This window comes from Lagenorhynchus albirostris, chromosome 5, assembly GCF_949774975.1.
Source record: "Lagenorhynchus albirostris chromosome 5, mLagAlb1.1, whole genome shotgun sequence".
Classification (NCBI taxonomy): Eukaryota; Metazoa; Chordata; class Mammalia; order Artiodactyla; family Delphinidae; genus Lagenorhynchus; species Lagenorhynchus albirostris.
Genome location: NC_083099.1, coordinates 87,308,132 through 87,324,570, shown reverse-complemented (window position 1 = coordinate 87,324,570; position 16,439 = coordinate 87,308,132). Strand labels below are relative to the sequence as shown.

The following is a 16,439-nucleotide window of genomic DNA, read 5'->3' as shown; positions in this document are numbered from 1 at the left end:
TTATTAATTCTGTCAGAGACAGGATGTTTGCTGGATGTACCAGTAGTCTGACCTTAGATGGGCTTGAGATTTTGTTTATATTTTTAAAACCACAAAATTTTAGGTGTGGAGGTGGCTTTATGCTACCATTGGATAATACCCATCAGATTCCCTTTCTTCAATAGGACTTAACTCCATTGTCATTTCTTTCTATGATAACTTCCCCAGACTACCAGTCTCACTGGGTTAGCCCCTCTCCATGCTCCTTTACCGATCTGTCAATCAATCCTCTATCAAGGCATGCATCACACCATATAGCATTTATTCATATGTGTGTTTTCCCCTTTGGACTGTGAGTTATGTGAAGGCAGGAAATGGTATCTTGGACCACATATTTTCCAGGGCCTAGCTTAAAGCCTGGTTTATAGTAGGCACTTAATGAAGATTAACACCTCCATAGTAACAACTCCCGAATCTCAGTGGCTTAAGACGATCTTGGATTGGCAGAGACCCTGCTCTCTATTGCCCTCACTGAGGGAGGTAGGCTAAGACTTGGATACAAGTGAGTCATCTTAGCAGGGGATGGAGACGGCGAATCATGCTCCAGCTCTTGGTGTTTCAGCTTGGAACTGACACGTCACTTTCTCTCCTGTTTCATTGATCAAAGCAAGGGACATAGCCACACCTAATGTCATGGGAATGAGGCAGAACAGCACTGCTTTGTTTCTGAACGGAGAGAACGGGAATAATAGTGAGCAACACTAGTGCCTGTTAAGCCGCAGTCTGATACATGGTAGGCACTTAATACCTAGTCAATGAATGAGGAACCTGAAACTACCTGTTAGGATTTTAATTTTTTTCTATACAATAAGCAGAATCACTCCAAGTAATGAAATAATCTAATAACTACATTAAAAAATGAGCATACTAAATATATTATCTAAGCCATATTCAGCAAACACCTGGAGACTTTTTTTTTTTTTTTTTTTTTTGCGGTACGCGGGCCTCTCACTGTTGTGGCCTCTCCCGTTGCGGAGCACAGGCTCCGGACGCACAGGCTCAGCGGCCATGGCTCACGGGCCCAGCCGCTCCGCGGCACGTGGGATCTTCCCGGACTGGGGCCTGAACCCGTGTCCCCTGCATCGGCAGGCGGACTCTCAACCACTGCACCACCAGGGAAGCCCTGGAGACTTTTTTTGTAACCACTCTGTTCACTTTATTCATATTAGGGAAGGTGTTATGTTTGATTTTGCAGTTTTTCGGATGCATAAAGTATGGAATGGGTAAATTTGCATAATTGTCATTTTTGCCTGAGTCATTTAGAAGATTTGGAAAAAATGTTGAAGTCTTCAAATATTTACGTATTTAGTCTGATGAAGAAGTTCTTTAAAGTAACCTTTTTCGGAAGAGTTAATATCTGGATCAAAAATTGGGCAAGAGCTTAGGAAAATGAGAGTCTAATCAACTTAAAAATGAAGTATTGCTGCAGATTGTATGCTAATATTTTACACTAACTTTTTTTCTTCATTGTTAAGGTAACCCAAACACATTGTATAAAATGTGGAAAACACAAACTAGGTTGAGAAAGGTGAATTAAAAATCACTGGTGTGATTTCCTTTATTCCATTGTTCTTGTTATAGAATACACATATGGACAAGGGAAGAGACGATATTGGCATGTAATGGGGGGTAACAGTGGAAATATCCAGAAATGATCAGATTGAGACTATGGATTAAGGACAATATTGATAGGATTTGTTGATGGATAAAATGGGGAAGGAGGGAATAGAAAAGTGATAGAGATGGTAGAGGATAGAGGATATAGTGATAGAGGGGATCAGTGATGATTCCCCAGATTTTCGCTTGAACATCTATGTGTAATCCATGTGTATTTGTGGGTGTATATATGACTGCACTCATTGTATGTGTGGTTTTTAAAATTTACTTAACATTATATTAATGTATTTTTAATGCTATAAACATACCTTGAAATAAGATTTTAAATGGCTTAATATTCACTCATATGATATGCTATAGCTTTTGATTTTCTCCCTTATTTTGGGGGCAATTAAGGTGTTTTTTCCCCTTTAATAAATAACATGGTAATGTTCTCAGGATCCACCTACTTCCTTGTCTCCTCAATTCAAAAACATTTAACTTGAGGGAATTGACCAACGTTTGCTGGAATTTCAACATAGCAAACCAACATGTGATAAAGTTAGTCGGGAATAGAAGGAACCAAGACTAGAGATCATCGTGGTTTCAGTCTTCCAAGGGGGCATGGTGAGATATAGCTCAAAGCAGACTGGTGTTGCTTTCGAGGTCAGAATTGGTAGTGGCGGACAATTGCTGAGAGGGACATTTTTCCTGGATGTGGAGATGGCACTGTCCCCGAGGAATGAAAGACCTGGCAAAAGCCAGATGGCAGGGCCAGGTCCCAGCTGGGAGGCAATTCTAAAGGAGAATCTCAAAAAATTTTTTGAGGTCCACTTCAAAAGACAATCATGCTTTTATCCATCAGGGTAGGGCTTTGGGTTGGAGGATAAGGTACCCAAAGCAGAGCTTCCTGTGGGAAGCTACAGCTTTGAGGGGTATGAGGACTCAGCCCATCCCTAGGATTTAAGCAGCCAAACTTTTTCTTTGCCCCACTCTCTGGGTAAGAAGCAGTTCCTTATTGGACTGCCTGCATTTGCCCAGGAAATCTCTGAGGCTGAGCAAGCAAGGTGAAGGTCCTCCATCTGTGGCTGGGAGGGAGTGGGGAAGGCTGTGATGGACATTGAAAACTTGCGTTCATTGAGTGTCTCACCTCTGGGGCAATGGGAGTCAGGAGGGGCTGGAGATACGATAGAAATACTAGAAAACCCTCTGCCTTAAACTTGTGTCTTGGTCACACATTATGATATTGATTACTAACCATAAGTAATACTGTTTATATATAGTGCAGAGATGCAGTAACCAGTGTTTGAGGTGCCTAAGGAGTTGGAGGACCGTCTTAGCAGTACCTGAGTTCAAATTTATGTTTAAATTGTGTTTTCACTTTGATGATAACTTAAAGAAAATATTTTTATCCGTTTGAAATATAAGGCTTCACATTTACAGTGATAATTTGTGATTAAAAAGACATTTTCATAGACTAAAACTGCAGTTTCTTAAGTTAATATTGTTCAGACTAGGGTCCACAACATATTCTTATGGGTACATCCATTAAAAAAATTTTCTTTTCATCGTGGAAAATAGAATCCTAATCTGATCCTGGAAGAATGGGTGGGTTCGGATGGGTGCAAAAGGAGAAAGGTGTTTCCATGAGAGGAGAGAGTTAGATCAAGGACGATCATGGTGCCTCTGGGATGCCTGGGAACTTGAAGGATGCGTCAGTTTCAGGTTTTTAACTACTCCACCCTGACCCTGATATGTCAGGAATATGGGGAACACTTCTTCCTCCACTATTACCTACATTTCTCTGGTGGATGCGGGAGCCTTTATTATGTCTTTTTGTTGAGAAGGTAACTCTCATAGTCCCCCTTTAAAGAATCATCTTCTAACCCTCATGTTATTGATCAGCGTCTAACACAAAATTTTCTTTCTCTGCCAGAATGTGAATGTAGTTTCCTCAGGACTTAACTTCTGAGCGGTTAGTGATTCTTGCAGAGACGTCTAAAGGAAGGCCCATTGCAGCATCCCTTTGGGTTTTTGCTAGGTACTCAGGAAGCGGGTGGTCCTCCAGGGACTAGAAAACTAAAGGGACCTTGTCTTTTTTAGGTACCAACCTCATCTTGCACTTGTACTTGGTTAGGGATTTGTTCCTCTCAAATTTCATTGATGTCCTCTTGAGTTATTTTTCTTTTGTACAAGAAACATCCCAGATCAGTGATCTTTATTCATCTTCATTTTGCAAGACAGCTTTTCTAGGTTTATTACTAAAACAGCGTTTGTGTTTTTTAATTACAACGGATTGGACTGCAAACCTATTTGTACTGATGTAGGCTGAAAAATGTGGTTCGTCTTTTGAAATCTTCTTTGTTAAGTAAAGCTTTCTCTTTTTTTTTTTCCTTTACAGATTCCAACAAGATTATGGCAGAGCAGAGCCACATGCGAAAGCAGCTGGATTTACAGAATGGTAGCTTAGAGGCGGGCTTTGTGGCGAATTCCCTCGAGAACGATTCCCAAAACATGATGGAGAGCCTGAGCCCGAAGAAATATTCTTCCAGTCTGAGATTTAAAACCAACGGAGACTATTCTGGTTCCTATTTAACCCTCTCACAACCTGTGCCTGCTAAAAGAAGCCCTTCTCCTTTGGGAACCAGTGTCAGAAGTAGCCCCTCCTTGGCCAAAATCCAGGGAACCAAGCAGTTCTCTTGTGACGGAAATGACAAAAATATTTCCGTGAAACCTCCCACCCCTTTACGCAGCACTTCACCCTCTCTTAGTGGATATCCACTTGGGAGAACAGACTTTGATCATTTTACAGGCCGGGACACCGAAAGGTCCTTGAGGCTTTCAGAGAAGCCTCCCTATTCCAAATACAGCTCAAGGAATAAATCCCACGACAATGTCTACTTTCTCGGAGGGCTGGAAGGCCGAAAAGCATCTGGCTCACTCCTGACCATGTGGAATGGAAGTTCCCTGAGCGATACTGGCTCCTTGCCCGTCGGTAGGTCAGGGGCAGCCAGCATGCCTTCAAGCCCAAAGCAAGCCAGGAAAATAAGCATCCAGGACAACCTGACACTTCAGCCCAAGGTGACCAGACACAAGGATCTGGCATCTGAAAACATCAGTTTAAGAACTAGGAAGTACGCGGGCAGCAGCCTCAGTCACATGGGCGCCTACAGCCGATCTCTCCCCAGGCTGCACAGAGCCACAGAGAACCAGCTGGCACCGCTCAGTTTGCCTCCAAGAAGCTCTCTGGGCAATTACAAACGAACGAAACTGGGGGAAAAGGATCTACCTCATAGCATCACAGACAATGACAATTACCTGAATTTTTCTTCTTTGAGCTCAGGAGCTTTACCCTATAAAACCTCTGCCTCTGAGGGCAATCCTTATGTGAGTTCCACCCTCAGCGTCCCTGCCAGTCCTCGAGTGGCCCGGAAGATGCTGCTGGCCTCCACCTCCTCCTGTACCTCTGATGACCTGGATAGGGCTTCCTACTTGGGGACCAGCCCAGGTCATTCATTCCCTCCTGGAGAGCTTGACAGAGCGTTTGCGGCCAGGAGGAACTACTCGTGTGGGTCTGTTGAGTTTGATGATGCCGATCCGGACAGCCTCAGACAGGCCTCAGGAACCCCCCAGCCTGTCCTTCGGGAACGGAAAAGCAGCATTAGCTCCATTTCAGGACGAGACGACCTGATGGATTATCACCGGCGGCAGAGGGAGGAGAGACTCAGGGAGCAGGAGATGGAGCGATTGGTAATCTTCTCATCTGACTTGACCTCACTGTTTCATTGAATAACTTCTTGGAGACAAACCCCAAGGATATATGTGTAGAATTTCCATGGGCACCAGCCACTGGTCCCTTCCTAGATTTCCTCCTGCTAACCTTCCTCTTCCCAGATCACTATTATTAGTCACAAATGGATAGTTTGAAGGCCTACATGTGCCTAATGTTATATTAAGTTGCTCTGCAGAGGTCTCACAAGTATAAATTCTTGATAAATCTAACAAAGATAGCTGTGAATTTTACTGAATTACTTTAAAAGTCTTACAAACTTCTCTCTTAAGACTATGAGGAAATGCTGATTTGTATTACTTATGTCATCAAATTTGCATGTATATGCTGTGATGGTAATAATCAGTGAAATGACAACTCATTGGAAATTAGGCAGTAAGTTTCTCTGTATAGCAAGTTGTCTGTAAAGTTGAAAGGTTGCCCCAAAGGTTGCTCAACCTTTTTTCTGCACTGTATATAGACACACACACACCATACTCCCTTCTGCCATATCTTAATACATATGGTGACTCCAAACTACACATGCTCAAAAAAAATTACTGAGTTGTCTTTTTCTATGGATTTATGATTACTGTAAAAATATTGAAAATAATAAGAAAAGAGGAAACAGGAGAGTCCCACTAATGAATAAGAACAAACTGCTGCATTTTTCTGTTTTCTTTTAAGCATAATTTTTTAGGGTGAATACCTGTAAGATTATTTTGATTCATTAATGATTAATGATTTCCTTAATGTGGGAAGCTGCAGGATGGTAAAGCTGATTTACAGCAGTGTAGGAATATCAAAAGTATTTTAGTTACTAAAAGAAAGTATGCTGGAATAAGATTTCTGAATCACATACAAAACTAGTTAATGCCCTACAGGACAATAAAATTATAACTTCTAGATTATAATGAACAGAAACTTTTGCATCTATACAGGACAGAATTTGCTTGAAATTTTAGAAAAATAATTATTCACATCACTCACAGTTTTTGATAAGTTAATGTCTATCCTTACATAATGTCTATCCTTATCCTTGATAAGTTAATGTCTATCCAAATATCCTAATCACTAATAGTGAATGAAAACAAATGTGTATACCCCTAGAGAATTTGGTATTCTGTGGGTGGATGTTAGATGGTGCTCCAGTATGGCAGTTCCTTTGTTATCATAAATAATCTCCAAAGATTTTTCATGATCACAAAAGGCATTGTATTTGGGCCTGATTCATTGACATAAGCTAGAAAAACTTCTAATTAGCATGTAAAAGCCTTCTTGTACATAGATAGCAAATCTAGTGCTATACTGTGCTGAACAACTGTCATTGATAAAGCCAGAGAATCAACTTCTATGATTTATTAAGTTACCTAGGAGAGCATTTCAATGGCTTCGTCACTCCAGAGGTCTTCCTTAAATGCTTTTATTTACTCTTCTGTTCTAAGGGTAGGAAACCAAACTCTTATTTATTTATTTATTTTTATTTTTGGCTGTGTTGGGTCTTTCTTGCTGCACGCGGGCTTTCTCTAGTTGAGGTGAGAGGGGCTACTCTTTGTTGTGGTGCGCAAGCTTCTCATTGTGGTGGCTTCTCTTGTTGCTGAGCATGGGCTCTATCTAGGCCAGCACGTGGGCTCGGTAGTTGTGGCTTGCAGCCTCTAGAGCACAGGCTCAGTAGTTGTGGCGCACAGGCTTAGTTGCTCTGCGGCATGTGGGATCTTCCTGGACCAGGGCTTGAACCCGTGTCCCCTGCATTGGCAGGAGGATTCTTAACCACTGCGCCACCAGGGAAGTCCCAAACTGGTTTCATCTTTAGCACTTATAAGAGTTGGTGAATTTTTCTTTCCTCTAGTTTTCCCAAATCTGCTAAGGTTCCTGGCTATCCAGCAAGTGACCTTTTTACTCCCTATAAGGTTGGTGCCCTGTAAGCCACAAACAGGTCCTAGTTCAACTTCTTGGGAGAAGCTTTGGGTATTAGCTTCAGATATGAAGTTATAACCCTTTCTCCTTAATAAGGGGCTTGTCATATCTGATGAAGTGAGGCTAATTTTTAAGTAAGACACTCTACATTTGGCCTCTGTTGTATTGTCTATTTGTCTGATTATATTCCAGTAAAAGGGAGGACAGATTCTTATTGAGTCCATGCAAATAATGTTATTGCCATTAAAAAGTCTCAGAAAAAAATGTTTCTTCCTGAATCTGAAGGACCAAGGAGAACAAACTAACATTAAAAGAATGTTTCATTTAGTTTGCAACATCGGAGTCAACTAAATTGATGGTTAGAGATAGATCAGCATGAATGCTAAAAGGGTTTTCCCCATCAGAAGATAGAACATTAAGATAACGCCAATAATTTTCCAAAATACATGTCCACATTCATAAATTAGATTTCCAGTTTCAGTTCAATCTGTTCTATGTAATTAATTCTTATTCCTCTAACCTTGGGTCATTAATTTGATTTCATGAAGTTATCTATTTCTGAACTAAAAGAAGTCCTGAAAATCTGATTTAGCCTCTAGTACTATCTCATACTTGTCTGTGTAATGTCAGCTCTTCTGTCAGCCTCTGACCCTAAGTCCATTCTTTGAATATCAAGAGTGAAGAGTATCTGGTAAAGTTCTGCCCACGAGGCTCTGAGACTGTCTTTCTTTGTTAAAGGCACAACCTCACCTATAACTTAAGCAGAGTCTTTAGGAAAGCATGAGAGGAAATCGTGGACTACTGGGTGAGGGTAAAAGTAAGTGGCTATGGTTAATCTACGGTTAATTTAACAAACAGTTTCAACGAGAAAGAGAATTTAAATCTTCTATTAGGCAATAAGATGTTGATCTTATTTTTTTTTTAATAAATTCATTTATTTTATTTATTTATTTTTGGCTGCGTTGGGTCTTCGTTGCTATGCGCGGGCTTTCTCTAGTTGTGGCAAGAGGGGGCTACTCTTCATTGCAGTGCACGGGCTTCTCATTGCGGTGGCTTCTCTTGTTGTGGAGCACGGGCTCTAGGCACGCAGGCTTCAGTAGTTGTGGCATGCAGGCTGAGTAGTTGTGGCTCGTGGGCTCTAGAGCACAGGCTCAGTAGATGTGGCACATGGGCTTAGTTGCTCCATGGTATGTGGGATCTTCCCGGACCAGGGCTCAAACCCATGTCCCTTGCATTGGCAGGTGGATTCTTAACCACTGAACCACCAGGGAAGCCCATGTTGGTCTTATTTAATCAGTGTTTCCCCTGAGGGTGAGAACGTATTACAGAGAGTGAGGACGTTGACATATATCCAGGGCCTTTCTGTAAAGTATGCAATCACTGAACTTTATGTTATAATATTTTGCCTGTACAAAATTAGCCTAGGGAAGGCTGAGCTTCTCATTTGATTTGACAAATCTTCCTATGCATTTCTTGATAGTGTTGAGCTATTTATCAAGAAGGGGCTTAACAAATAAACCTAATTATTTCTAGCATTCTTCTTTTTGTAAGGTTAAGAAAAAAATTCTTTGTCATTGCCCAATAGTCCTCTGAGAAAACTTAAAGACAGTTCAAATGTAGAAGGTATCTTGGAAAAAATTTGTTTTCCTGAATTTAAGGTCTGAGCTTGGTAAGGCGAAATCAAATATTAATCAGAGATTATGTTATTTGAATAATATAGCGTTGTGGATGCCTGAGAAAAATGAATGTTCGCAGTTTGGTTACCTAATAAAGTGAGAATAAGTTATTTATTATAAACAATAAATCTTAAAATAATCAGATGAGGAACTGTTTTTGGTCATTTTAAATATGCAAGTATATATCCCAGTTAGGACAAGGCACAAAAGGTTACTCTTGTGAAATACTGAAACTCTTCTCTCTGGGCAGATTACAAAAAAAATAAATAAACTTTTGCTATCTTTTGTAAGCCTAGGCTGATTTCTCCAAGGTAAGTAAGTAAGTAATTTCAATAAGAGATAATTGCATTTTAGTTTTACATTAATAGGATACTTCTCATAAAAAAATTACTTCATAAATAAACTCATCGATGTTGTTCAAACTTTGCCAAAGTTTTAACATTTTATTACATCTTTACAGAATTAACTATTTGCAGATATTATAAAGTAAGTCAAATAAGCTCCCTTTCTGCAAATCTAAAATTTTTAATGTAACTTTATTTTATTAAAGTACAGTTGATTTACAGTATTGTATAACTTTCAGGTGTACAACATGGTGATTCAACTTTTTTATAGATTATTCTCTACCTAAAGTTAGTATAAGATATTGGCTGGGGGCTTCCCTGGTGGTGCAGTGGTTGAGAGTCCACCTGCCGATGCAGGGGACATAGGTTTGTGTCCCAGTCTGGGAAGACCCCACATGCTGTGGAGCAGCTGGGCCCGTGAGCCATGGCCGCTGAGCCTGCGCGTCCGGAGCCTGTGCTCCGCAATGGGAGAGGCCACAACAGTGAGAGGCCCGCGTACCGCAAAAAAAAAAAAAAAAAAGATATTGGCTGTATTCCCTATACTGTACCATATATCCTTATAGTTTATTTATTTTATACATAGTAGTTTGTACCTCTTAATTCCCTACCGTTCTATTGCCTCTCATCCCTCTCCCCACATGTTATCAACAGTTTGTTCTCTATATCTGTGAGTCTCTTTCTGTTTTGTTATGTTTATTCATTTGTTTTATTGTTTAGATTCTACATGTAAGTGCTAACATACAGTATTTGTCTTTCTCTGGCTGACTTATTTCATTAAGCATAATATCCTCCAGGTCCATCCATGTTGTTGCAAATGGGAAGACTTCATTATTTTTTATGGCTGAGTAATATTCCATTGTCTGTATATACCACATCTTCTTTATCCATCTGTTGATGAACTCTTAGGTTGCTTCCATATCTTGGCTATTGTAAGTAATGCTGCTACGAACATTGGGGTGCATATGTCTTCTCAAATTACTGATTTCTGTTTTCTTTGGGTATGTACCCAGAAGTAGAATGCTGGATCATATGGTAGTTCTATTTTTAGTACTTTGAGACATCTCCATACTGTTTTCCATAGTGGCTCTGCCAGTTTACATCCCCACCAACAGTTTACTAGGGTTCCCTTTTCTCCACATCCTCACCAGCATTTGTTATTTGTGGTCTTTTTGATGATAGCCATTTCGACAGGCGTGAGGGGATATCTCACTATGGTTATGGTTTGCATTTTTCTGATGATTAGCAATGTTGAGCATCTTTTCATGTGTCTGTTTACCATCTGTATGTCTTCTTTGGAAAAATGTCTTTTCAGGTCTTCCACCTATTTTTAAATTGAGTTGTATGAGCTGTCTATATATTTTTGATATTAACCCCTTATTGAATATATCATTTGCAAATATTCTCCCATCCAGTAGGCTGTCTTTTTGTTTTATTGGTGGTTTCCTTTGCTTTGCAAAAGCTGTGAAGTTTAATTAGGTCCCACTTGTTTATTTTTGCTTTTGTTTCCTTTGCCTGAGGAGAAAGGTCCAAAAAAATACCGCTACAACTTATGTCAAAGAGTGTTCTGCCTATGTTTTCTTCTAGGAGTTTTATGGTTTCTGGTTTTACATTTAAGTCTTTAATCCATTTTGAGTTTATTTTTGTATATGGTGTTAGAGAATGTTCTAATTTCATTCTTTCACATGTAGTTGTCCAGTTTTCCCAGCACCACTTGTTGGAGAGACTGTCTTTTTTCCATTGTATATTCTTGCCTCCTTTGTCACAGAGTAATTGACCATAAGTATATGGGTTTGTTTCTGTGCTCTCTATTCCTTTTTTAATTCCTTTAGATGGCAATTTAAGTTGTTTATTTGAGATTTTTCTTATTTCTTGAGATAGTCCTGTATTGCTATAAACTTCCCTCTTACAACCACTTTTTCTGTGTCCCATAGGTTTTGGAAAGTTGTGTGTTTTTTTTTTTAACTAATTATTTTATTTATTTTTGGCTGTGTTGGGTCTTTGTTGCTGCACATGGGCTTTCTCTAGTTGCGGTCAGCAGGGGCTACTCTTCATTGCAGTGTGCGGGCTTCTCATCGCGGTGGCTTCTCTTGTTGCAGAGCATGGGCTCTAGGTGCATGGGCTTCAGTAGTTATGGCATGTGAGCTCAGTAGTTGTGGCTCGTGGGCTCTAGAGCACAGTCTCAGTAGTTGTGGCACATGAGCTTAGTTGCTTCACGAAATGTGGGATATTCATGGGCCAGGGATTGAACCCATGTCCCCTGCATTGGCAGGCAGATTCTTAACCACTGTGTCACCAGGGAAGTCCCTGTGTATTTATTTTCATTTGTCTCAAGGTATTTTCTGGTTTCCTCTTTGATTTCTTCATTGGTCCACTGGTTTTTTAGTGGCATGTTGTTTAATCTCCACATGTTTGTGTTTTTCCCTGTAATTGATTTTTAGTTTCATACCATGTGGTTGAAAAAGATGCTTGATATAATTTCTAGACTCTTAAATTTGTTGGGATTTGTTTTGTGTCCTAGCATGTGATCTTTCCTGGAGAATGTTCCATGTGCACTTAAAAAGAAATGTGTATTCTGCTGTTTCTGAGCGGAATGTCCTGTAGATATCTGTTAAGTCCAACTGGTCTATATGTCATTTAAGACCATTGCTTTCTCATTGATTTTCTGTTTGGATGATCTGTCAATTGATGTAAGAGGGGTGTTAAAGTCCTCTACTTTTATTGTATTATTGTTAATTTCCCGCTTTATGTCTGTTAATATTTACTTTATATATTCAGGTGCTCCTATATTAGGTATATGTTAACTAACACAGGAGCACCTAAATATGTTAATGAGTGTTATATCCTCTTCTTGTATTGATCCCTTTATCGTCATATAATGCCCTTCTTTGTCTTTGGATATAGACTTTGTTTTAAAGTCTACTTTGTCTGATATGAGTATTACTACCCTAGCTTGCTTACATTTCCATTTTCATGAAATATCTTTTTCCATCCCCTCACTTTCAGTCTGTGTGTGTTTTTAGCTCTGAAGTGAGTCTCTTGTAGGCAGCATATAGATGGGTCTTGTTTTTTTTTAATCCAATCAGGCATCCTGTGTCTTTTTTTTTTTTTTTTTTTTTTTTTGCGGTACGCGGGCCTCTCACTGTTGTGGTCTCTCCCGTTGCAGAGCACAGGCTCTGGACACGCAGGCTCAGCGGCCATGGCTCACGGGCCCAGCTGCTCCAAGGCACGTGGGATCTTCCCAGACCTGGGCACGAACCCGTGCCCCCTGCATCGGCAGGCGGACACTCAACCGCTGTGCCACCAGGGAAGCCCATCATCCTATGTCTTTTGTTTAGAGCATTTAGTTCATTGACATTTAAAGTGACTTTTTTTTTTTTTTTTTTTTTTGCGGTACATGGGCCTCTCACTGTTGTGGCCTCTCCCGTTGCGGAGCACAGGCTCTGGACGTGCAGGCTCAGTGGCCATGGCTCACGGGCCCAGCTGCTGTGCGGCATTTGGGATTTTCCTGGACTGGGGCACGAACCCGCGTCCCCTGCATCAGCAGGCGGACTCTCAACCACTGCGCCACCAGGGAAGCCCTAAAGTGACTATTGATAAGTGTGTACTTCTTGCCATTTTGTTACTTGTTTACTGGTTGTTATTGTAGTTCTTCTTGTTTTTTTCTCTTCTTTTAGTTTGTTCCCTTGTGGTTTGATGATTTTCTTCAGTGGTATGCTTGTGTTTCTTTCTCCTTAGTTTTTGTCTATCTATTGTAGGTTTTGATTTGTGGTAACCATGGGGTTCATATGTTGACCTATTTCTACTTGTTCTAAACTGATAGTCATTTAAATTCAAACACATTCTAAAAGATCTACGTTTTTTACTCCCCTCCCCCACTTTTGGGTTTTTGATGTCATATTTTACATCTTCATGTCTATCCCATAACTGTTTATTGTAGTTATAGTTGATTTTACAATTTCTGTCTTTTAATCTTCATGCTCGATTATTTAAGTAGTTGATCCACAGTCTTTACTATATATTTGCCTTTATCTGTGGGATTTTTTCTTTCCTATAAACATTTTGTTGTAGCCTTTTCTTTTCCTCTTAGAGAAGACCCTTTAACACTTCTTTTAGGGTCACTTTAGTATTGCTGAACTCTTAGTTTTTGCTTGTCTGAGAAGTTCTTTATCTCTCCTTCACTTCTGAATAATAACCTTGCTGGGTAGAGTGTCCTAGGTCTTAGGTTTTTCCCTTTCAGCACTTTAAATATATCATGCCACGCCCTTCTGGCCTGCAAAGTTTCTGCAGAAAACTGTATTTTTGGTGTGTTCCTGGGGGGAGATGAGCTCAGCGTCCTCTTTCTCCACTATCTTGATCTCCCTGACATCCAAATATGTAATTTTTTAATTTCCATCAATTTTTGTTCTTCACGGTCTTCTTTCACTTTCTGGAACAATCAGACACTCCAGACAGAAGCCCTTAACTTAAGATATTGTAAACTGTGTTTAAGCTGACACATCACAGAACATAATTACTATTGATATAAAAAGGTTTGTCATAGTTATAACTGTTTGGTTGAACACAAATTTTATGTTTTTCTTAATCTTACACTGTATATAGAAGTGTATATAGAAGCTTATCTTTTCAGTAAACTAGTAAAGAAGTTCAGAGAAAGTAATCTCTTTATGATAAAACTAATCCAAACTTATTTTAAAGATGAAATTAAACTTGTATTATTCTGTACACTGATAAGACAAGGTAAAGACATATAGCTATTTTTTAAACCAAATTATCAAATCAGTGTTTGATAATTTGTGTGAGGATCCACTTTATTCATCTAAACTTGTTTTCTAAGGCAAAGAAAACTGCTTCTGAAGTCAACAGTTTTGAAGAGGAAGGTCTTTTCTAAAGGAGAACACATTTAAATTTTTAGAATTTCCTTTTTATTTTTTTGGTATTTTGGGAATGTTAGATTTACTTAAATGCTTATTAGTCTCTATAAACCAATCATAATAGAGGTTCTTTATTTTAATGTATTATTATCCTCAGGAAGTAGGAAAATATTTCGCTCACACACAGTGATTTTTTTTTCTCAGTTACAGAGACTAGGTAAAAAAAATTGTCCTGATTTGAGTTCACAAATAGAAAAACAACAAACAAGTGAGAAATGATGACAAATAAATGCTCAGCCATCTCTCACCAGAGCAAGGGTATCTTCCAGTTCTACCTGACAGTTCACCAAGTGGTCAGATCATAAAACCAGATTCCCAGTCGTTGCACCATCAATGCGGATAACTACTGATTGTGTACAATCCAAAACCCCGATCAAATGTAGACACGAATCAGAAACCCAGAGCAGGAAAACAACAATTTCAGAAGATAGTGAGTCAGTGAAGGTAAAATTCTACTGCCATATGGGGTTTACTCCAGGAGCCAAGAAAAGCTGTGCCTGGGCTTCCAGCCCATGAGCTATTCTTCATGAGCAGTACAGTTTAATTGACTCTACAGGATGAGTCCACTGGGACCTCCAAATTGTCAAAGCATAATTTTCAAAAAATAAACCCAACTCTTAGACAAATATAGAATTAATAGATGCCAAAAATTTATTGAATTCATTAATGAGGAAACCAAGCAGGATAAAGTTGATTCACTAAGCATAATTTCTGTAGTATATTTTAGCTTGAGTTGTGATCATCCCAGTGTTTCATTTCGATGTTTTTACTTGTGCAATCTTTATTTGAAAACTCAAGGTAATTATATGGAGTATAAAAGGCTGAACCCTAGTCATGAATCTCGAAGGGCCTACTAATGGGGTACAACTGTCCACAGTGAGTCAACATTAAATAGCTTCCAACTGCTGTGCTAGTCGAGTTGTTTTGTTTTTTTATAATTTTTCTTCTTTCTTGCTCTAAGCTGCCAATTTTTCTTTTGTCATTAAGCCAGCCTTCTTTTTTAAATGTATGATTTTTAGAAACCAGATATCAAGACTTGTTTAAAAATACTGCCAACTAAGAGTTACTAGGTGCAAGTGAGGTCTTAAGAGGGTCCTGTGTGCACGAAGTGTGTGCACTTCAGCTCGTAGACCTTGTGACATCCTTCTGGGCTGGCCAGTGGTCATTTAAACTTCCCAGTTCTGAGCTGTTTTCCAAGTAGGGGAATGGATAAGGTACCTCTAGTGGGCTGGGATGCTGATCCTTTGACAAACTAGATGCTTGAAAGGCTAAAGAAATCATTACAAAGTAGACAGGATATTCTTTTATTCATCTCATTTGATACCTGCCTCCCTTCCAGTAATACAGAAGTAGTGATGCCCATCTAGTTCATCTTACGGTCCAGGGCAGTTAAAGTCATTTTAGGAAGAAAAGGGGAAAATACAAAACTTAAAGCAAACCCTACTGCTATTAAGAGTATTCGTTTGGTTACATCACCAAAAGCATCTGTGTGCTATTGTGGAGAACCAATAGATTCCCACAAATTGAGTTGTAGCAATCCATTATTTTCTTTCTGGCTGATGGCAGTCATCTGTGTACCTTGATAAACAGTATTGTCACTGTTTAGAACTAGGTAGGGTCACACTTGGTGTTCATTTCTCCAGCAAGTTGTAATATGATGCCAGCTCTCATGAGGCACCATGGAATAAGGTTTTCTAACTTTTTACATATTCTGCCACCCTGGAGATGAGGTTGACTTTCTTTCAAGACACATAATAATACTTCCATGGTATTTATTATGTGAATAGGTGAAATGTCTGCGACAGTGATTCTCTACAATTTAGAAGATGTTTTGTTCTAATAGCGTTTCTGAAAGTGCTTTACAACTAAAGAATTTTAAGTTGCAAAGGGCTGGGACCATGCCTGTCTTGCTCACTTCTGTGCATCCACCTTGTAGCCAGATGGGTAGAGTATGAGAAACATTGTACACATGTTTTTAGAAAGATTGAATGATATTCATTCTGGCTTTCCTTATTCTGTGGCCGTAGGCTGCTCCCCTAGTTCCCAGACATCTCAAACTTAAGTTTACATACTTAGTTCTTGGTAACAGTGAAGCTCTCCACAAAAGAATGCAAATATGTCAGCATAAATGCATTCTTTTTACTTCCAGAAACGTAAAATTCTCTTC

General features: G+C 39.5%; 1 protein-coding gene across 16 annotated transcripts in view; it reads left to right on the top strand.

Annotated features, from left to right (window-relative positions):
* Positions 1 to 16,439, top strand: part of PHLDB2 (pleckstrin homology like domain family B member 2) — a 130,420-nt gene that overhangs the window by 19,548 nt on the left and 94,433 nt on the right. For 15 of the 16 annotated variants that reach the window (XM_060150628.1, XM_060150621.1, XM_060150629.1 and 12 more), the window contains exon 2: positions 4,037 to 5,385. In XM_060150628.1, the coding sequence (XP_060006611.1) occupies positions 4,051 to 5,385 (1,335 nt within the window). In that variant the 5' untranslated portion in view covers positions 4,037 to 4,050. Of the gene's footprint in view, positions 1 to 4,036; positions 5,386 to 16,439 lie in introns of those variants that run through there. The other variant, XM_060150634.1, reaches the window with a different exon arrangement.